Source organism: Amphiura filiformis, chromosome 2, assembly GCF_039555335.1.
Source record: "Amphiura filiformis chromosome 2, Afil_fr2py, whole genome shotgun sequence".
NCBI classification, from domain to species: Eukaryota; Metazoa; Echinodermata; class Ophiuroidea; order Amphilepidida; family Amphiuridae; genus Amphiura; species Amphiura filiformis.
The window spans coordinates 39,308,290-39,332,274 of record NC_092629.1 but is presented as its reverse complement, the minus strand read 5'-3'; the positions used below and the strand labels follow the sequence as shown (position 1 = coordinate 39,332,274).

Sequence of the window (23,985 nt, the reverse complement as noted above, 5' to 3'; positions counted from 1 at the left end):
ATTCCAATATAAAATTATGAATTTATTCTCATATTTTGAACAAAAAATGGATTTGAGGAAAAAAGGTCAGAGGTCAAAGGTGAGATTTCCTGTCAAAACACAAAATAAGAAGAGGATGGAAGATTCAGATGTTAAAAAAGTGATCCAATCTTTTCGTACCTTTTTGTCTGAAGTAAGATTTGTTTTGCGATGGATGTATTTATATGTGTTGCTTGATTTGATTGATATTTTAAAGCTTCTGTAGGAATGAAATGCACAAAATATAGATGATAAATATTCGTGCTGTCGAATTCGACAATCATGACACAAGCGGTTAAAGACAGCATTGCGTCCTATTGTTATTGCATTGGATTATAGAGGATTTTATATACCTCATATATAGATTCCTGTCATCTGATTGGTTGAAAGTGCAGTCATTGAATTAACTATGCCCACAAAATGAACTATGGACCGGTCCATGGAAATGAACTATGGACCGGTCACGTGCGTCACGATCAAACTACGCGTTTTTCCCAGCGTAAAATGATATTACGCACGCTTAATGTTTTCACGCCGCTATAAATACGCAAAAATCGCAGATTGTAATCTGTGTGCCGTTCGCATTGAAACTATTAATTTCTCTTCCCAAAATCGATGCTTTTAACCAAACAGATGACAAGAATCTTAAGATTTGGTATATAAAACAAATATTGACTGCTTTTTATTAGGGCATGGTTAAAATTATAGGCCCAGGTGATCTCAAAACCATGACTATGCCCTCGGCTGCACGCCTCGGGCATAGTCATGGTTTTGAGATCACCTTGGGCCTATAATTTTAACCATGCCCTCATAGCAGTCAATATTTGTATAATATGACTACCACAACATTTTCTGTCAAGTCCAAAGAGCTTATTTAAATCTTATTGATGTGTAATATTGATAGTGATAGGAATCAATAACTATACAGGCATACTTTGGGTATGATGACATGAAGAATTTAACATGAGGTTTTTTTTTTATATAGCCTAGGTCTATATTTAGATAGAAAAGAAAAAAAATTAATGAGTGAAATAATTAAATAAACAAATAAATAGATAAATAAATATAAGTAACCTCCCCTCACAAGTGAATAAGTAATGATTCCTAAAATAAAAGAAATAAATTAAATATATAGGCCTATATTTAATTATCAATTAAAATTTAATATATTTTATCAATATTAAAATAACACCCTTGAAATGAAAAGATCTAAATTAAAAATTAAAAATGAGCAAGTGAAATAATAAACAAACAGAAAAATAAATTTAAATACAATCTATCTATTTTTTTATTATTATAAGAATGATAAATAAATTTAATATAACAAATAAATAGATGAATAAATATTAAAATAATAAGTAGAGTTGCACCCAATTCGGTACTTATCACTCCTAAATCAGTACTATAAACATACATATAACAAAGCACCAGGTAATAGGCCTAAAATAAATCGTTTTACTTGAATTTTGAAAAATAAATAAATAAAATTCTAGTAATAGCTGAGCTGTGTGTGTAGGTAGGCCCTATGTCACTGGCCGCAATGCTGCCTATTATGTGTAAAGTTGTAATTATCCTGGTATTGATTATAACGGTGCAGACTGTGAATGCTTGAACTTTAGCAATCAATTTACTTTAGATGTAGGACTATTGGCATAATCCTCTATAATCCAATGCAATAATAATAGGACGCAATGCTGTCTTTAACCGCTTGTGTCATGACATGACAGTCATCATGGATGGTCATTGTATTGTTTATTCATCATCCATGCATCATAGATAGATGTTGTGTTGTGTCTACTCATGTTATGATTTTACTTTGTTTGGCTTATAATTGGTAAGGCCTCTAAATTTAAAACGCAACATTACATGACAGACATGGTCATAGCATAGCATAGCCATCGCTAGTTCAGTTGTTGTTGGCGCTGCATATTAGGCACTTGATTAACTTGATTCTGAGTTTAGCGTCCACCGCCCGCGTTATGAATTTTGTGCCGCGTTTGAGATGTAAAATCTGAAAATAATTCATTATTTTGCAAATTACTACTAAACCAGAAAGAAAATTTGTTCTGCAAAATTTTTAAACCCTTTTTTTTGTATTTGAACCCTTCAAAAACTATAGAAAGCCTTCAGAATTATTAGATGAATCCATCTAAATATTTGAGCATTAAAAATATACAGGTTTTTGACCCTTGCTCTATCCAATTATTTCAATTATACCTTTGGGATAACAGGGTAGACCCTTAGAAGAGAAATCAACCTAGCCAAAATGTTTTTACCAGATTGTTGATGTTGTAAATATAATTTAACTAGGAAAGACCTAGTTTTGACAAATTGGTGCCAAAAATTTATCTGATTAAATGTTCTGCATGATTGTTATTTTTGTATTTAATGAGTCAATCCCCTCCCCCATTTCCCTATCCTCAAATGTACGGAGAGGTTAGTACAAATTGGAGTGAAGAAGACTGGCATGTGGCATGGTATATATATTTCGGAATACATTTAGTGTGTAAAACTTGAAAAACAAAAAGCAAGATAATTATACTTTTATAAATGGTTTATGTGTGTTTGTGACATTATATTGCGACTGGCGATACCCAATTAGAATGAACAAAAGCGCATAAGAATTGGTAAAAGGCCGTTGATAATAAAACCTTTAAAATAATGAATAATGAAATAGTTGCCTCATTGTGAGCTGAAAAAAATGGGACGCTAAACTTTTAAGTTTTAAGTTGTTAAAACATCAAGTTTCTGTGATAGATGAGAAAATAGTCCGTTGTTGAGAAGGGGAAGTTGTTGTTGACCATGTGGCCGTGGGGGCTCGTGGGTATATAAACTTGAGCAAAACTTGAATAATACCAGTAGCACAAAACAGGTGATATGAGTTCCTTTTAAAACAGTTTTATTCACAAACGAAGATATATCAAAACATAAAGATAACATTCACACAGACAGGGTGGAGATGCTGACTGGTTGGAAGTCAGAGATGGAGTGAGGAGCACATGTCTAGTCCACATGGTAAAGAACATATTATGGGATGGGATTACCATGGTTACCAGGCCAAACTTGCAAGGGTGGCACAATTTGGGGGTAGGCAGGAAATGGTCAAGGTTAGTGGTCAAGGATGGTGATGTAATGTTAAGTATGGGAAGCAGTTAGGGTCAAAATGGGAAACAAAGATACATGGGGTATAGAAGGCAACACAAGACAAAAACATGAAATATTATGACCGTTACATTCACCTCCGCTTTGGGAAATTACGTCCTCGGAATTTACTATGATATAACAATTTTGTGACATGGTACACACAAATTTTATAGCATAAAACAAAACACAAATTGCAAGCATTCATTAAAGTTCTTGGTAAAATGTTTTACTAGATTGTTGATGTTGTTACATTTCAATAGCCTTATATACTAGTCACGCAGTACGGTACATTCACATGACCTTCGGCGAAGGCTTCGTCGCTTCGCTATGCCGCCTGGCCAATGCTACTACTAACTAGTACTACGCTATATACTAGTCAAGTTGCAGTTTGTTTAATTAAAAACCTCTCACGCCAAGCTACTAACTCAGTGACTGACCAATCGCTGCGGGAAAAATAACTAATTACCTCAGCCTGACAGCCCTGCGTTGTCCGTCTCCTCCGAGATTTTGAATAAACCGAAGGTTACCATCGTTTTATTATTACAATGGATTTATTAGTCAAACACATACAGGATGTGCATAACACAGTACGTGCATGGCGTGCAAGCTCGAGCAGTTGTGATATCAATAGAACCGACACGACTCGCGTTTGAATGAGTGGCTCGCATTGGCGCCATAATGTGCTGGTATTAAATAGCGATTTTCTTTGTAAATTGTATTGCCTTGTCTGTTTGGGCCCAAATTAAAAGAGGATACATCCGACAGTGTAAACTAACATTTTATATGGTACCCCGGTACCAAAAAAACTGCAAGTCTATTTCTTATGGAAATGTTATAATATGGCTTGAATAGTCAAACCTTGGTACCATACTGGAAGTCAAACAAGTACCGTGTTCATTCCACTTTACAAACTCATTTTGGGTGGGCGCTTATTTTTTACCTGGTTTACCTATTTTTTTTTGTAAGCGCTGTTTATTAGAGACAAATTTACCTACGTTATATAGGGTCCCGAGACATTCCAGTAGCTTTTCTGATGCAGTAAATGTATTGCAAATTTTATACACATGACTTCAAATCCTCAAGCTATTTCACTGTATCAATGTCTCAGTCACTTCAACATCGATGGTACCCTTTAGCAAATTGAAAATACCCTGGGTGGGCGCTTATTGGGGGGTGGACGCTTATTGGAATTAATACGGTACATCTTTTTTTCTGGTGTGTAAACTGTTAATACAATGTTTAATTGTTTATGGCTTTGCCCGATTGATATTTTATGAGAATCTTACCACAAATTGATTTGTGGATTTGCGTCGAATTTCTGAGCGTGTAAAAAATGTACTCTATCTGAATACAGGTTTACATTTATAGACGAATCTCACAAGCCAAGTCATGGTCAGGATTTAGTCGGCCATTACTGGGTCCCCGCTGCACCAAACTGGTGTTTTGACCGCCTAATTGTGCGAATAAAAGCCGCCTAACGCCTAGAGGAGATGCAAGGACGAGGAGGGTTAATAGAATAACATATACAATCGAGATAATTCTATTCATACATAGTCCTTTTGTTCGCAAGTACTAGACATCCATTTGAAGTATCGTTTGATATGGTGTATATGACTTTATTTTCTTTGTACCACACGTAAAAGGCAATAGACCATGTCTGTGTGTTTTGCCGAAGGGAATCCTACTGTGTTGTAAACTTTCATCATTCTTTTGGCTATGTGTGTTTCAGGGGTAGCGCTAAGTTGCTTTTTGGGGTCCCGGACCCACCCAAATAGAGTTCGGACCCCCTGCACTATTGCAGACATACTATTTATGCTGCAACTCAGACTCACCAAACTCTACTCCGGACCCCCTACTTTTTAATTTTCTTCAAGTTCGGGGGTCCCTGCGGACACTGGAGTGTTTAGTTCTAGCGCTACCCCTGGTGTGTTTTCGCCGCAGGTGTAAAACGGGTGATGGAATGCAGTTTAAAATTCCCGCCAAGGCCGAATCATTTCACATTTTGGGTGCATTGTAGCCGACGGGAACCCAGTTATGGCTGCCAGTGAGGTGTAGGAATGCTTGAAATGAGATTTGTCTATAAATTTACATTTAACTGACATTTTCTTAATGCCAAACGCCATGTGTCGAAAACCGTGAAGCAAATAGAACAAAGTTTCTATTGCATAAGCAGTCTATTCATGACTGTAGTAACATGACCCAGGATGTTCATCCATCATTCTATTCACCATGCTCATTTGTAACTGATCTGGGTTTGATTGGAGTGTAAAATACAACAAAAATCAACTTGCATCTGATGAATTGCGCTCTCGATCTACTGAATTGGGTCTGTCGCATTTGCATGTGAATATAGGCGGCGTAAATTGGCATGGTTGGAACTTTATTGAATTGTGCAGTAACAAAAACCAAATAATTTTTGCCAATATATATCACTAAGCGTGATAAGCTGAACCGTCTATCATTGAGAGTGATCCTAGCCCTAGAACTTATAAATGTTTTGTATTTATATTCAGACCCAACTGGCATCATGCGTAACCCTGACAGTGGATTGGGATGCATTGGCAAAGGATTTGCCAGATGGTGAGGAATTCAGCAGACATGTGACCAGTCTGTCAAGTGAATTACAGGTAAATGCTTACGTTATTGTTTTTTTTTTTAAATCCCATAAGCCTTTACGAGTACACGTAAAAGCTTGTCATATGACGTCACGCCAACTTGCAATGCGCTGTAATGATGTTCGATAAACGATGTGCCCATCGGCGCAGATCGGCGTGACATCAAATGATGAGTTCTCAGATATACTCGCAAAGTCTTATGGGATTTACTGAAAAGGTCAATTGAGCTAGAAGGGGACATTAACTCTCTTCAAGCAGGTATCAACAGCGCAGACAAAATTTCAGAATTGTAAATTTTCATGACCATATTTGGAATCAGCACGAAAAATGCATTAAAATGAGTACAATCAAGCCTAGTATTGGTTCAGTGGTTCTTAAGATAGCGTTTGATATTTTGAGAGAATATCTCAAAACCTTTTTAGGTTGAAGCCAATGTCTTGCTTGTAGAGCATTAATGTTTTTAACTGAAGATAAGTCCTGGTCCATCAATATGCTTGGGGGAATAGCATAGGACCAGTTCACTGTTCACCGATATTGCCAATATCAGAGTTTTAAAAACATCATGGACTTCAGCCAAACTGAGTATTCTACTTTATACATTGTAGAACTGGGGCCTGAGCACTGATGAAGACCTCAGCATCACTGGATGTTTTTGCTGACTTGGAACTTTTGCCGTGTTCAAGGATACCGTTGGCCGTACATGTATCATATTTTCAAAGTACGATTAGTATCATGCTTAGGATTATCCACCCTCCCACCCCCACCCCATATTATTACTTTGGATGATATTTATAATTTCTAACTTTTATAGAGTTTCAACACCAGCAAAGATGACAAACCACCACCTGAAAATCCTACTCAGTCTAATGATGTGTCACAGGCAAGCAGCAGCTCAAAGGATGAGGAAAACATGATGAGTGAAGATGCACAGCCTGATGCTAGACTACATCCAATGTTTGTTCAGATCAGTGCTAGTAACTCTGAGGTAAGGAAAACTTAAGTGAAGATGCACAACCAGATGCTAGACTTCACCCAATGTTTGTTCAGATCAATGCAAGTAACTCTGAGGTAAGGAAAACTTAAGTGAAGATGCACAGCCTGATGATAGACTTCACCCAATGTTTGTTCAGATCAATGCAAGTAACTCTGAGGTAAGGAAAACTTAAGTGAAGATGCACAACCAGATGCTAGACTTCACCCAATGTTTGTTCAGATCAATGCAAGTAACTCTGAGGTAAGTAAAACTTAAGTGAAGATGCACAGCCTGATGATAGACTTCACCCAATGTTTGTTCAGATCAATGCAAGTAACTCTGAGGTAAGGAAAACTTAAGTGAAGATGCACAACCAGATGCTAGACTTCGCCCAATGTTTGTTCAGATCAATGCAAGTAACTCTGAGGTAAGGAAAACTTAAGTGCAGATGCACAACCAGATGCTAGACTTCACCCAATGTTTGTTCAGATCAATGCAAGTAACTCTGAGGTAAGGAAAACTTAAGTGAAGATGCACAGCCTGATGATAGACTTCACACAATGTTTGTTCAGATCAATGCAAGTAACTCTGAGGTAAGGAAAACTTAAGTGGAGATGCACAACCAGATGCTAGACTTCACCCAATGTTTGTTCATATCAATGCAAGTAACTCTGAGGTAAGGAAAACTTAAGTGAAGATGTACAACCAGATGATAGACTTCACCCAAAGTTTGTTCTGATCAATGCAAGTAACTCTGAGGTAAGGAAAACTTAAGTGAAGATGCACAGCCTGATGATAGACTTCACCCAATGTTTGTTCAGATCAATGCAAGTAACTCTGAGGTAAGGAAAACTTAAGTGAAGATGCACAACCAGATGCTAGACTTCACCCAATGTTTGTTCAGATCAATGCAAGTAACTCTGAGGTAAGGAAAACTTAAGTGAAGATGCACAACCAGATGCTAGACTTCACCCAATGTTTGTTCAGATCAATGCAAGTAACTCTGAGGTAAGGAAAACTTAAGTGAAGATGCACAGCCTGATGATAGACTTCACACAATGTTTGTTCAGATCAATGCAAGTAACTCTGAGGTAAGGAAAACTTAAGTGGAGATGCACAACCAGATGATAGACTTCACCCAATGTTTGTTCAGATCAATGCAAGTAACTCTGAGGTAAGGAAAACTTAAGTGAAGATGCACAACCAGATGCTAGACTTCACCCAATGTTTGTTCAGATCAATGCAAGTAACTCTGAGGTAAGGAAAACTTAAGTGAAGATGCACAGCCTGATGATAGACTTCACACAATGTTTGTTCAGATCAATGCAAGTAACTCTGAGGTAAGGAAAACTTAAGTGGAGATGCACAACCAGATGCTAGACTTCACCCAATGTTTGTTCATATCAATGCAAGTAACTCTGAGGTAAGGAAAACTTAAGTGAAGATGTACAACCAGATGATAGACTTCACCCAAAGTTTGTTCTGATCAATGCAAGTAACTCAGAGGTAAGGAAAATACCAGAGACTCGAGTCGTGTGACTTGGACTTGAGTCCAACTCGAATCACTATTTTTGGGACTTGTGACTTGAATTGCAACTTATGCAAAATGAATTGACTTACTTGTGACTTAGACAAAATGACTTGGACTTGGACTTGACAAAAATGACTTGTTACCAATGCAAGTCTGATGAACACTGAACAGCTCTTTGCAGAATAAAATAAACAACAGCACAGTTAACTTTATGTCTAGTGCCATTATGCTTAAAGCACATTTTAATAGTATTGTTAATTTAGAGTTTAGCAGTTTAGCAATCCAGGACCTGGACACGGGCATCAAAATCCAAGGCAAAACCCTCAACAACCTGCGGTTTGCCGATGACATTGTTTTAATGGCAGATTCAGAGGAAGACCTTCAATCACTTGTAACTCTAGTCCACACTCAAAGCAAGAAATTTGGCCTCACTATAAATAAGCGGAAAACTGAAGTACAGATCATCAACAAAGTCATGATCAGCCACTCAATAACCATCTTCATAGAAAGTGACCAACTGAAGCAAGTCCAAACCTTCACCTACCTGGGAGGAGTTATCACAGAGAATTCAACCAGTACGGAAGACATCAAACGGAGGATTGGACTGGCAATGGGAAGCATGCGGAAGTTAAACACAATATGGAAGTCAAGAGAAATTGGTATCAACACAAAAATGCCAGGTGCTAATCTTGTCAATAGCAACATATGGGGCAGAAGCTTGGACGCTCAAGAAAAGAGACGAGAAGAGATTGTTGGTGTTCGAGATGTCTTGTTTAAGATGGATAATGGGAGTTTCCAGACGAGATAGGCTACGGAACACATCAATAAGAGAGGCAACAAGCAGCCAGGTCACAATAATAGACAAAATCAAAGCCAAACAACTGTTCTACTTTGGACACATCGTACGGATGCCAAAGGACAGATACCCTAAACATGCCCTTGAAGGTAGAATACCTGGAAACAGGCCTAGAGGTAGATCCCCAAAGCGCTGGCTTGACAACATAAAAAGCAGCTGCCAAGAACTTGGGATTACATCAATCCACAGTGCAAGGAGTATGGTCACAAACAGAGGCATATGGACTTCCATGGTGAAACGGCTGCTAGCTCCAAGGTTCCCAGGATCCGAGGGAGGAAAGCAATAAGTCCAAGTCAAAATTTAGTTCAACTTCAAACTCCTAAAGTTTGGGGAACTGCAGAAGCCAAAGTAATTATAAAGCTAGCCTGGAACATTCTAAAAGTCATATTGTTATACCTGTATCAGAATAATTATTTTGCCTTTCCTTGTGCAGTCTCACAAACTTGGTTACAAGATGTTCTTTCAGTTTGTAATACAGGAGATGCTGTAGTGCATCCTGCTGGATAGACCCATCTAGGCTGATGTTGTTGGGAAGTCAAGTGACTTTGCTTGTTATTTAGTATCACCATCTATTAGCTAAATATTAGTTGGAGTGTGTCGGGAGATGGTGTATAATAATTTTTGACAGAAAGTGTGCTTTCCATTAGTTTATATTATGCCGCTCATAATGTAGTGAATTAGCCTAAAATGGCAGATTTAAGGAGATGAATTGGATTTTTGTAGGGGTAAAATCTCTGAATTTGAGCAACATTATTCTGATATTATCAAATTTATTGAAGTTTAAGGTGATATTTACTGAACCTAAATACCAATAAGTGTTTGTCAGAACTGAAATGCACTTTTTGAAAGTAGGAGCTTTAAAGTAAATAATATCGCTCTTAAATGGCTCTCTGGGGCCAAATGTTATAAACTTACTTGTGAGTTCATTGGACAACCAGGAATCTGCGCAGTTGGTTTTGTACCGTAAATTTATAACATTTGACCCCCACAGGGCCATTCAAACTTTCTGAGTACGTACCACTTTTAAGAGCCATATATTTTTAAGCTCCTCCCATGTTCTAAAAATTGGTACATTGCAAGTGTATATCAGCTGTGATGGATGCCAATACTTGTTCAGATCAATGCTAGTAACTCAGAGGTAATAAAAACGCAAGTCAAGATGCACATGCAGCCAGATGTCAAAGTAGGGGGATGAGGCTGTGGATCATGAAATGCCCTTTTAAATGAGTGTGTCTTTCTTATTTTTATAACAGATTGATAGAAGAATCCAAGCTTTCATTGAGAAGAAGCAGGTGGAAGTGGACGACAATAATCGCAGGGAATTTGGCGCCACCGCTACGTCCAGTAGCACATCAAGTGCTCAGTTAGAATCTACATGTGCACGTACAGATGCAGTGTTCAAGTGTCGCAGTGGTTGGAGAAGTCATGTCAAAGGTAATTTTATTCCTATAGACTAATCCAATTTCACGCATTCCTACTCCTCAATGGCAGCCATAGCCGCGACGGGGACCCAGCTATCTCGCCTAAAATGTGAAATGATGCGGCCTTGAAGGGTATTTTAAACTGCATTCTATCACCCGTGTTACACGTAGACAAAAGAATGATGACAGTTTACAACACAAAAGAATCTAACATCGAATTTTAAGCGGGTTTAATCCACCCAATTGAGCACTCACAACACCTGTTTGGTGCATGCGGGGAACCAAATATGGCCGACCAAATCCTGAACATGACTTGGCTCGTTGGATTCGTCTATAGTGCATGGCGAAGAGGTTAGACCAGGCATTCTCAAATAGTGGCATTGGGTTCCAAGTGGTGTGCAACCTCACTTTAAAAAAATAGGGATTAAACTCAAACTCATAAACTTTCACTCACTCTGCAGTCTGCAACCAGTAAATATCTCTGATTATCTGAGACATATTTGTTCAATTGATAGAAACCATTGATATTAAATTGAAATTAGCTGTGTGCAATAAGTTCGTTCCGCCAACCCCAAAGCATTTCGAGTGGAAAAATTCATTTATAATGTGTTTCAAATGAAACTTACCCAATGCATTTTAGGCTTTTTGTTATTTGGTACATTAGTGGAGATGTTAAACTAATTTATTTGAAGTCATAGTATTCTTATAGAATAGGCTACAACTTCTCTATTGTTTTAAGACCTTTCTTCCTCAATTCTCTTCTCTAGCAATAATCTCTATCCCTGAGCTGGAGAATTTTTATGGCGTGTATGCCCTAAGAACATTCGTAGCAAGCAAATAAAATTGATTGATTGATATCCTGAGGGCAAAAGCTGATATGGTGCTCTAACTATAGTGATGATATGCTTGGAACAAACTGGACATAAAGTTCGGAACAAACTTTTTGCACACCGTATACTATATATTTACAATATATAGCCTATATGCCTATGTGACCTGCTAGGGTTACCACAAAATGAGCATAAAGTTGGTGGTTTCGAGATATTCTGGCTGCTGAGTTGATGTTCTTTGTTTGCCGTACACCTGTACAAGCCATTAGTATAATGTCTTTCATGAATGGCCCATTGTGCCCCCATTCGCAAAGGACATACAGACATACTATTGGTTTGAACAGGTGTGTGGCAAACAAACTGAGAACATCAACTCAGCAACCAGGATAAAAAATACAAAAATTATATACATGTACATGTAGGAGCATGCTTTACTTTTGATGTTATAATCGTTTTTGTTAATTATTATTTTATTTCATTTAGTTTTAAAAGCGACGTATATAATCATTTCATTTACGTTCCTTCCCCCATGCTTTGTGACAAAGGCTGGGTATAAAAGCTCCTGATACAGTCATATAATCATTCAGTTGTATAGACTCCTAGCTACCGAATACTATCTAAAACCCAAGAGCTCTAGTGATGCTGTTGCTGTAAAGCCCTCCTTAGCTTCGTGTGCATGTTCAATGGGAACTTGAATGCATCAGGAACCAGTATTAGGGAGTTTTGCAAAAGCATGATACAATGCATTGTGAAAATCTTTGGGTTTTGATATATACTGAACTTTGTTTTTATGTTTCAGTGTCCAAAGTAGTCAATATCCAAGGCCCCCAGACCCGTCCAGCCATGGTCAATCACTTAACATCATTAATACAAAGTCCAGTCAAGAGTAGTCGGTCACACCAACCAAAATCTCCGTTATCGTCATCTTACAATAGTGGTGTTGAGGAGAGATTGAGAAACATGGAATCTCATCTTAAAGTGAGGAGAGGTAAGTGTCAATCAGTCAGTCAATCAATCAATCAATCAGTCAGTCAATCAATCCAAATCACAGGTCATCATCTTTATGGTTGTGGGGAGGAGAGATCAAGAAATATGCATCTCAATGTGAGAAGAGTTAAGTGTCAACCAATCAATCAATTAATCAGTCAGTCAATCCAAATCACCGTTATCAACAAATATTTAGTCTCATCTCAATATGAGAAGAGGTAAGTGTCAATCATTCAATCAATCAATCAGTCCATCAGTCAAGCCAAATCACTGAGGAGAGATTGAGAAACATGCAGTCTCATCTCTAAGTGAGAAGAGATCATAAGTGTGAATCAATCTCAAAGTGAAAAGAGGTAAGTATCAATCAATCAATCAGTCCATCAGTCAGGCCAAATCACCATAATCACCATCTTACTATAGTGGCACTGAGGAGAGATTGAGAAACTTGGGGTCTCGTCTTAAAGTGAGAAGAGGTAAGTGACAATCAGCCAATCAATCAATCAGTCAGTCAAGCCAAATTGCCATTATCATCGTCATATCATGGTGGCGTTGAGGAGAAACATGGAATCTCGTCTCAAAGTGAGGAGAGTTAAGGGGGTACTACACCCCTTGATAAATTTGTGTCTATTTTTGTATTTTTCTCAAAAACTAATCACACACTGGTAACAAAAGTTATGTATATTATTGGGGCAAGGAATCCAATTACTACACTGGAACTTCAGTGACCCAAGGCAAGTGGTTCGTTATTTATGATACAAAATAAGGTACCGCTAGGATGTACCTCATTTCTTATCATATATCCGGAACCGCTTGTCTTGAATCACTGAAATTTCAGTGTAGTAATTGGATTCCTTGCCTCAATAATATACATAACTTTTATTACCAGTGTGTTATTATTTTTTGAGAAAAATGCTAAAATATTCACAAATTTTTAATCAATCATTCAATGAACCAATCAAGCCAAATTGATATCAGCATCATCTTGCCATATTTGCATCTAGAGGAGACTGAGGAATATGGAATCTCTTGATCTCATCTCAAATATAAGAAGAGGATTAGCTAATCAATCGTCACTCGGTCAATCCTACAGAAATCAATAATTTGACTGATTTATTGATTGATCAAATGAAAGACCAATTACCAATTGATTGATCATTTACTTGATTTCGACCTGTAGACAGCCCAAAATTAAAATGGATGATATCCAATACAGACTGGACGATATCTTTGTCAAACGGCCCAATCCGCATGAAAGTTTATGCACATAAACATTACGCAGTCCTTGGAGGTTTTTGATGGTATAAAAATATTAATTTACAAGTATGTTGGAGGGATGAGGTTGTGGATCACAAAGTATCATTAAAGCATGTTTATCGTTCTTAATTTCAGGTCAAGGGTCATCTGACATATACGAGAGATTAAAAAATCTAGAAAACAGAATTTTACACTTGGAGAGTGTATCTCCAGAATACCTGGATGTAATGGTATGTAAATTTGTCATTGTGCAGGAAAAACCTCCTATGTGTTTGTGGCCCCTGAACATGTTTAAAACAAAACTGCCAACCAGTATACATTAGGGTGATTCACAAAAAATGAAATTGGTATTTTTCAACGGGACACCCACTCATTTTGTTCATTTTGGTAATAAAATTATACCTGCAAAATATGAAAAAAATTCAAAAAAGTTTAGGGGGTGCTACCGGTCAATGAACTTTTGTACACAAAGTCAATGGGATTTTTTGTCAAAAATTTCAAACGCTTATTTCAGGGCCTAAAAAGTCTACCAGGCTTGCAAAACTGAAGTAAATGTTCAATGATATACTTAACTTTGTGAAAACATGGGTTTTTACCAAATTAAAGTTCATAGTTGACTGTAATAATAAAAAATGTTTCAAAAGTGACAGAGGGAGTGTAGCTCAAGAAAAGAATACCCTGGGATATCCCCTGGAATCCCACGAGGCACCCCAAATTTATACCTTATTGAACTGAACTGTTGATAAAAAAAAATATTAAAATTCTTCACATATTAGTTTACCCCAATGGTGATATCAGCTTTTGAAATCTTATGTAATAGTTGGTTAAAATTATGATTGCCAAATCCATTAAATACTCACTAATTTTAGACTTTCGCCATCTCGGCTGATGGCTTCTTCAGAAATGACCATTGGGATCCACTTTTCCCTGGTTTTGGCCGCTGCTTCCGTGATTTTCTCATCTCTCGGAGGCTTGGTTCTTATAAGTGGATCGTATACATGGTCTAGAGAGTAGCTGCCGATGTCCCTGTTGACTGTTTTGTCCCCCGCCTTCTAATCCAAATCGCTTCTCTGATGAGTCTTGTTTGCTGGTTCCCGTCTTTTTCAAGTAGCTTAGGCTCCTCCCAATTGATGATGGTTCTCAATGGCGATGTGGTCGGTTATGGCAGATTTATTTAATTCCGAAGTTGATACACAGGCTGTATTGTACTACTAAGATTCACAAGGAGGGTAACCCCATCCGCCCCATAGTGGACTACATGGGCAGTATTGGATATCAGACCTCAAAAGCATTGGCGGAAATTTTGTCTCCTATCATGGGTAAATCAGAGCATCATGTCATCAACTCAAAGCACCTCGCAGAGGAGTTGTCTGGCGTTCTCGTGGAAGAGGGAGAGATTTTTAATAGCCACGACGTGGTCGCTTTATTCACCAACACACCAATTCAGGAGACAATGGAAATCATAAGAGAGAGACTAGAAGAGGACACAACATTATCAAATAGGACTAATTTAACTGCCAGCGATATTATGGGTTTACTAGAGTTCATCTTGACTACTACCTACTTCACTTTCAGAGGGGTGATCTACCGACAAAGATTCGGCGCAGCAATGGGAAGTCCAGTCAGTGCGATAATCGCAAACCTTTTCATGGAGTGGTTGGAGAAGAAGGCCATCGCCACCGCTCCGTTAGAATGTAAACCCCGGCTATGGCGTCGTTACGCCGATGATGTCCTGGAAATTATAAAGAAAGACACTACAGAACAGCTAACTGAGCACCTAAACACGGTAGACACAACAGGAAACATCAAGTTTACTTATGAGGAAGAGTGTGATGGCAAGATCCCATTTCTGGACACACTGATTGTGAGAAAGGAAGATGGAACAGTTAAGCTTCTGGTATATAGAAAGAAAACACATACCGACCAATATTTGAATTTCGATTCACAACAACCACTTCATCAAAAAATAGGCGTCATTAGAACATTACTTGACAGAATGCATTCCATCGTGACGGAGGACGAAGACAAGAAGGAAGAAGAAAGTAGAATCGAAAAGGCAGTCACCAATTGTGGATATCCAAAGTGGGCTTTCGACAAGGCAAAACAACAGGTAGAAGGTAAAGCGGAGTTGGTAAAGAGCAAAGGAGAACAGAAGAACACCACACAGGAGACTGAAACGAAAGGCATGGTGGTAATTCCATATGTGGAAGGGTTATCAGAAAAACTGCAGAGAATATGTCGCAAGCACAAAATAACAGTAGCCATGAAACCACACAACACACTCAAAAGACTTTTAGTACACCCAAAGGACAAAGTGGATACCATCAAGACTAGTGGGGTGGTCTCTAGATAGGCTGCAAAGGGTGCGACAAGTCGTACATTGGTGAGACAGGCCGTCCTTTCGGAGTTAGACTAAAAGAGCACCAGAAAGATGCGGAAAAGTCGCAAACAGAAAATACACCAGAAAAAATAGAACTGTATCAACTTCGAATTAAATAAATCTGCCATAACCGACCACATCGCCATTGAGAACCATGTCATCAATTGGGAGGAGCCTAAGCTACTTGAAAAAAAACGGGAACCAGCAAACAAGACTCATCAGAGAAGCGATTTGGATTAGAAGACGGGGGGACAAAACAGTCAACAGGGACATCGGCAGCTACTCTCTAGACCATGTATACGATCCACTTATAAGAACCAAGCCTCCGAGAGATGAGAAAATCACGGAAGCAGCGCCAAAACCGCTGGAAAAGTGGATCCCAATGGTCATTTCTGAAGAAGCCATCAGCCGAGATGGCGAAAGTCTAAAATTAGTGAGTATTTAATGGATTTGGCAATCATAATTTTAACCAAGTTTAATTTCTACAATCCTACAAATGCATCTATTTCATTCTTATGTAATAGTAACTATCAAAATCCATACATCTGTATCAGGGGTGGTCATTATGGCCATACCTGATGAAGATTTGTATTGTTTGAATTGAATGACCACAGGAAGGATTAGATTCACCATGGTTGAAAAGAAATGTATATAAATTGGGGTCACAACATTGGATAGTGGCCAGTTCATAATATTTTGGCTGTCCCAGCAACTGCCTTGCCCCAAATGTAACAGTTTTCACAAAAATGCAATTTTCTGGAAAGCGGTTAACATTTTACAATTTTCTTTAGCATTTATTTTAAGGACATTACTCAAACTATGATCAAGTATTTTTGGCACAATCAGGAAAATTAACATGGCTTTTTTGTGTTGTAAAGAAAATGGCTCATAAATCCCATTGACTTTGTGTACAAAAGTTCATTGACCGGTAGTACCCCCTAAACTTTTTTGAATTTTTTTCATATTTTGCAGGTATGATTTTATTATCAAAATGAACAAAATGAGGGGGTGTCCCGTTGAAAAATACCAATTTCATTTTTTGTGAATCACCCTAGTATACATAGGTGGTTTTGCTTTAAACATGTTCAGGGGCTAATGACACATAGGAGGTTTTTCCTGCTCAACGACGATATAATACTGTATATTTTCTAATGAATGGCCCTTCTCCCTCTAATAAACACCCCATCTTTTTTCAAAAACAATTGACCGAAATGCAGACATTTCCATGCCATGGCATGTAAGCTTACAGCTGCAATTAGTCGGGCAGCAAACTACCCAGTTTTTAAGGCCCGTGGCCTTTTGATGAAGACAATGTGCCACCTATCCTAGCATGTTGTTTGGGTCCCAAGTAACATATTTATACATGTTTACAAAAATCCAGATGCAGCAGAAGGCGGCCATCTTGTTTTTCAAAATGGCGCCCATTTTGGCAAAATATTTCAATATTTGTCAAACTGCCCTTCCCAATGTGATTTTATTGGCACAGTAGTGATTGTTTTAGGCTTGTAATAGTAGTTTTGTCATGTTGGCATACAGTAGCACCAATATTAATGATTTACAAATTCAAAATGGCCACCAAAAATTCAAAATGGCCACCGAAATCAATTTATTTCCTTCAAACATACAATAAGCCTACATCAATCTGGTAACATGGGAGATTGGACATGTGACATGAATATTAATATAATAACACACACAAATCACATACTTAATTACTTAATGCACACGACATCCCTCCGACGACCCCGGTGACCTATAATATGTTTATCACATTGAGATGATGATTTCATTTAGTATATTATAACATTTTAAAGTGCCATAGAAATGTATAAAAAATGTTTTCTTGGCTCATACGGGTATCCTTCATACAAGAACAAGAACACTTGGTGGTGCTAGTTTGGGATACAGGTTGTATTACTACGTACATCCATAAGCACATGGCAGCGGGGCGGGGTGGTTCTTCAAAAATCAAAAAATTTGAACACATTTAAGGATTTTAAGGGCACTTTTGCCCAAATGTGCCCAGGTGGTTGGTTTCACTGGTCTCCACTGAAAACCCACCCATCAATATACCAAAATCGGTGAAAAACCATGGCACCTTCCTCTACACCATCACAGAGAAAGAACCCCCGGACATGGCATTGGCCAGACATTAGGTATTGAGGGTTATTGGGAATATGGTAAAAGGTACCGAGTGGTCCCAGAAATGGGTTTGGGTCCCGGAGGAATGGTCCAGGAATGGAGAGTCCCATGGTCGGTGGAATTAAAACAATGGGAAGGTCAGTTTGAGAAATATTGGATAGGGTGAGGGGTACTGGGGATGTAGTTAAAGAGGAAGCCCCGCTTGGCCAGTTCTTCTGTGAAGAACTGACTTACACCTGTTACTTTGATGATAGACAGAACAGAATTTACATGGATACATTTTAACCTTGACTGATTCCCTAAGGAACTTAGACCAAAAGTGGGGCTTCATCTTTAAGGGTCCCAGGGTTTGGATAATGGGTACCGGGGACAGAGTTAGGTGCACTGAGGAAGGGCTGGGTGTACTGAGGACAGGGTAAAGGGTACAACGAGTTATGGGTCCCCGGTGAAGGGGCTATGGGTTTCACTCCAGGGATGATTAGTCATGGGTTCCAGGAATGGGGTTAGAGGTCACATGATCATATCTCAGGTCCCAGGGATATGATATGGGTTACTGGGATTGAATTAGGGGTCCAAGGGTTGGGGCAATGGGTACCAGGAATTGGGTAAGGGGTACTGGACATTGGGTAAAGTGAACTGGATGTGGGCTAACAGGTTCCGAAGATGGGATTAGGGTCCCAGGGATGCTTCATGGGTCTCAGGGACTGAGTTTGGTGTTCCATGAATTCAGTTAAAGGTGACATAGTTGGTGTTAGAGGTCCCAGGGAATAGGGTAATGGGTATGAAGGCCAGGGTTAGGGATATGAGTACCAGGAACAGGGTAAGGGGTACCAGGCATTGGATCTGGGGAACCAGATGTGGGGTTACAGGTACCAAAGATGGGATTAGGGTCCCAGGGATGGGTCATGGGTCTCAGGGACGGAGTTCCAGGTTCCAGGAATAGAGTTTAAAGTCCCATAGTTAGTGTTAGAGGTCCCAGGGAATAGGGTAAGGGATAATGGGGATAGACTTAGGGTTCCCAGGTTGGGGTAACGGGTACCAGGAACAGAGTAAAGGGTACTGGGCTTTGGTTAAGGGTAAACAGGTTGTGGGGTTGCATGTACCAAAGGTGGGATTAGGGTCCAAGTGACGTGTTATGGGTCTTGCGAGAGTTCCAGGTTCCAGGAACGAAGTTTAAAAGTCCCAAATTTGGTATTAGAGGTCCCAGGGAATAAGGTAAGGGATAATGGGATGGAGTTAGGGGTCCCAGCATTGCGGTAATGGGTACCAGGAAAGGGGTTAAGGGTACCAGCATTGGGTGGGAATGAGTCAGAGGTTCTAGGAATGGAGTTAAAGGTCCCATAGTTGGTATTAGGTGTCCCGGGGATATGGTTAGGGTACTGGGGATGGAGTTCCGGGTTTCCAGGTTTGGCATTAGGAGTCCCAGGGATGGTGTTAGGGGTACCGAGGACTGTGTAAGGGTACTGGAGTAAGAGACTTAGCATGCTTAGGGTACTAAGGATATGGTTAGCATGTTAGGGTGCCAAGGATGTGGTTATGGGCTGGTCCGAGTACATCAAACTTAGCCGGAACATTTCAGGTTATGGGCCACTGGGCAGTGGATTATGGGTCCCGGTGTTGCGTTAAGGGGTCCCTTGGATGGGTCTAGGGTTCCCAGGGATGGGTAGGGCTACTGGCCAGGGATGGGGTTAGGGGTATAAGGGTATAAGGGTAGTACATACGGGTACTAGTGCAGAATACATGTTATGGGTTATAGATATCAGAGTAATGTACGTTTAGCAAGGTAGGCCTACAGGATTATGAATTAGGTACTGAGTTAGGGGTGATCGGGGTAAAGATCAGGATTACGGGTTAGGGTGTATATGGGTATGGGCTGGCCCCGGTACATCAAACTTAGCGGGTACATAATTATTATTATCATATCCAGATGAGGAGACATGAAGACATTTAAGGTGGAAGTTACAGATCTTAAATTCAGGAACTATTTTATAATAAAATGTTATCATAAAGAGCGAATTCATAATTATAGGTAAGCATTTGGATGTGGGGGTGGGTGTATGGGGTGGTGTGGAGTGTATTTGCAGTGTAGTATGGAGTTTGTGTATGTGTTGGTATATTAATTAACATGTTACTTGCTTAAACTTATATTTTACAATGCTCATTGCATGTTTAGAGGAAATAAGTTGAATTTGGCGGCCATTTTGTATTTTGGCGGCCATTTTGAACATCAAAATCATCAATATTAGTGCATACATGTCATAGATAATATCCTAGACCTAAAACAATAGCTATTGTACCAATAAATTTACAATGGGAAGGGTCAGTTTGAAAAATATTGGAAAATTATTGCCAAAATGGTCACCATTTTGAAAAACAAGATGGCCACCATCTGCTGCATCTGGATTTTTGTAAACATGTATAAATATGTTACTTAGGACCCAAATAACATGTTAGGATAGGTGGCACATTGTCTTCAAAAAAAGGCCACGGAATTTAGTTTGCTGCTTGACTAAATCCCAGAAATGTGTTCGAATACCTACTCTAATTTCCATGTTGTACTTAGTATAGTGCGCACGCTGTATGAATCACTGGAAACTAAGAATTATAATAGTGTTGTCTCAATGCTCGTCTTCACCATATCGTCTCCCAACATCATTCCATTTGAAATTTATACCCCCCCCCTGTGGAAGATATCCAAAATCTTCCACAGGGGTAGTATGGATTTTAAATGGAACAGCCCATTGTAAATTGGTCCAATTGAGTCAAACAAAATGTAGTACCATCTTTTATATAAAAAAATGATTTATTCTATCTAAAAAAATCTTATGGGTGAACGTAGAATTTGTGGAATTTTATTTTTCATGGAGTCACTTCAGATTTCTCAAGTAAATATCTGTACAAACTTAATTTTTTGTTTGTTCTTGCCAATTTTATTACTATGACAGAACACCTTCAACAAGCGGCGTCGTTTGGACATGGGCAGTCCTTGGAACCAACAAGAGTTCAGTGTCAACGAAATAGATCACAAAATAGAACAATTACAGAACTCACTTTTAAAAAGAAAAATAGACTTGAGCCATGACCCTAGTGCTTCAACATCAGGACTTGGATAACACTATGTACTTTAACATTAAGACTTGGATAAGTCTACATAGACTTAAATTACGACCCTATTGCGTCAACATCAGGATTTGGATAAGTCTTCAAAGACTTAAGCCATACTCCAGTGCTTCAACATCAGGACTTGGATATGTTTACATAGACTTAAACCATAACCTTAGTGCTTCAACATGAGGACTTGGAGAAGTCTAAAGAAATATATGGTAGAACATGTGAAGATCACAAATTAGCTGTCGTAGTGAATACATTATACCTTAGTTACTGGTTCACGCTTGGTTTGCACACCAGTATGTTAGCAACCCATTGACTTTGTGTTGTGATCATACTGGCTTTGAATCCAAGCAATAGATAGCTGGAACCAGTTGACCGGGCAATGATCAATTTTGATGTTGCACTATAACAGTGAATTACAGAATTACAGCACTCGGGCAACTATAGTGTGTTTCTTCCAAGTTGAGAGGAATGCCATGTTGGATTTCGCAGATACAGATTCGAATCAGTGGCTTTATCAGTTGCGTCACCAGCGTATAAACAAAATTGCCCTTCCGCCTACATGTGTGTATACCCCCAGATGATTTCAGTAAGCATGCAATTGACCTTTTCGGTCATTTGACGTCACTCTGAATTCCAATGCCCAGTAACCATGTTCGCTAAACGATGTGCGCATCAGCATGACATCAAATGATGATGATATCTCGGGTCTACTCGCAAAGGCTTACAGGATTTACCAAAAGGTCAATGCAAAAGTGCCATTATGACATATCCAACATGACATTATACTCAACTTGAGGCGAGACACACTATAGAGGAGTGAATGTTTCCAGTAGTTTCAAATAGAGTTTTGGAATTGAATCTAATACTGGAACTTACTTTTTTGCAACTTTTGCTACGTTGCGTCTGGCACCTCAAGACTTCATCAGGCAATTGAACCGCTGGGCTGACACTGGAAACTCAATTAAGAACGGGAAGTCGTTATTCTTGATCAGGAGGAACAATGGCATAGGAGAGGCATAAAAGAAGCCATTTGGGAACGTATTGAGCAACCATCACTGAACAAGAAAGGGGGACTCCGCTTTAACTTATCTCATGCATGGGACTGGGCCATCGGGATGATACCTAGCAGCCTGTCACATGACCAGCCCAGTGGGTCAGTTGCCTGATGAATTCAGGATTTTTTGTTGTCCAGATTTATGCAATTTCTTTTATTTTCAGCCCGTTTTAGGGCCATTCTGGTTGTTATTACCAGGCGGCATAGGACACGCAACTGTGACGTTCGAGGCTGGTGAAAATACAAGGCCGACAGCCCCATTCAAAATACACGGTTAGCAGTTACAAATTGAAAAACAACATACTTACAGTGGGGTACTTTGTCGAACCCCAACGGTTTTAGAGTAAGATAATTTTGCTTTGAGACCACATAACAAATTTAGAATTGTTTGTGAAGATTTCATGATTATGTGTTAATCCAATGGCGACGTCAGAAATATCGATATCGCATCCACCATCATCTGGTTATTATGCTGTTTTTCAGGCTTATTCAGGCTTTTCGTCAAAAGTGGAGTTTCATCCCAGAAGAACTTGTTACACCATCCTGTTTAGTATCCCGGGGAAAGTTTTTAGTTGAGTGGTGGGTACGGGATGTAGGGCAAGATTAGATTTGTGTGTAAAATTTTTTTAAATGGTGTAGAGAAGGGGTGCTATTTCATTTTCAAAAGTGCTCATTCTTGTTGTTTTAACCAGATTTTGCACAAATATTCCAGAATCTGTCAAATTTATCTTACAAATTTAACTGCTTCTATTTTAGAAATCTATGCATATTTAAGCTGTGTTGGGCAAGTTTGCATAAAAGCTGATGGCAGCCATAAAAATGTAACATATTGTATGTAGGACATATTATTACCAAGTAATGCTCAAGGTTTTAAATTAGCTCCAATTCTCGTAAAAGTGGATTCAGGAAAAGAATAGTTTGCACTACCTGCTATGTGAAGTTCAAAAGGTAGATGATAATAAAAACAAAGTCCATTGAATCCTATTGACCTTACACCTAATTGCTGTGTTAAATACTAACAAGACATTGTAAATAGTGCAAACTATTCTTTTTCCGAAACCTCTAAGGTAGACTGACAATTTCCCTCAATTTTTACCTAAATCAGTTTAACTTTGGCTTAAAACCCATGTACAACAGGCAAATTTGTATGCCCTTATAACAAAAGGGTATTTTGTTCATGTTAGTCAATGTGATCTTTTCAGTGAAGAAATAAAACAACCAAAAGGAGCAGTGGCAATGTTGCATTTGTAATTTATTGAAGACATATAGCCTATAGACGAATCCAAATACACGCATCCCTACACCTGACTAGCAGCCTTTAGTTGGGTCCCCGTCGGCTACAATGCATCCAAAATGTGAAATGATTCGGCCTTGGCGGAAATTTTAAACTGCATTCCATCACCCGTTTTACACCTTCCACGAAAACACAGGTAGACAAAAGATTGATTTAAGTTTACAACACAATACAGTTCCAACAGTTGTGCAAATAAAAGCCGCCTTACACCTAGATAAGGTCGAGGAGGGTTAATAGAATAATACAATATAGATAATTCCGCAGGTAATCCCGTCGCATGTATTCATAGATATACTAATGGATGAACAAAAGGACTATGATCTATATGTATGAATAGATGCGACAGGATTACCTCTATTGTATATATTATTC

General features: G+C 38.8%; 1 protein-coding gene across 1 annotated transcript; it reads left to right on the top strand.

Annotated features, from left to right (window-relative positions):
* The first annotated feature begins 36 nt into the window (after positions 1–36).
* Positions 37–23,569, top strand: LOC140146198 (MAP3K12-binding inhibitory protein 1-like). The gene is made up of 7 exons (XM_072167981.1): positions 37–172; positions 5,676–5,789; positions 6,589–6,762; positions 10,391–10,571; positions 12,188–12,376; positions 13,765–13,859; positions 21,097–23,569. Exons 1-7 carry the CDS (start codon positions 47–49, stop codon positions 21,262–21,264), a joined length of 1,047 nt encoding a protein of 348 aa, XP_072024082.1. The 5' UTR covers positions 37–46; the 3' UTR covers positions 21,265–23,569.
* The last annotated feature ends 416 nt before the right edge of the window (positions 23,570–23,985 follow it).

What these genes read in the sequence shown, in the direction of transcription:
- LOC140146198 (XM_072167981.1), top strand. Translation starts at nt 47, where the DNA reads ATGGATTTGAGGAAAAAAGGTCAGAGGTCAAAGGTGAGATTTCCTGTC. An exon ending in TCATCTTAAAGTGAGGAGAG is followed by an intron (nt 12,377 to 13,764) that starts GTAAGTGTCAAT and finishes TCTTAATTTCAG; the next exon opens with GTCAAGGGTCATCTGACATA. An exon ending in CAGAATACCTGGATGTAATG is followed by an intron (nt 13,860 to 21,096) that starts GTATGTAAATTT and finishes TTACTATGACAG; the next exon opens with AACACCTTCAACAAGCGGCG.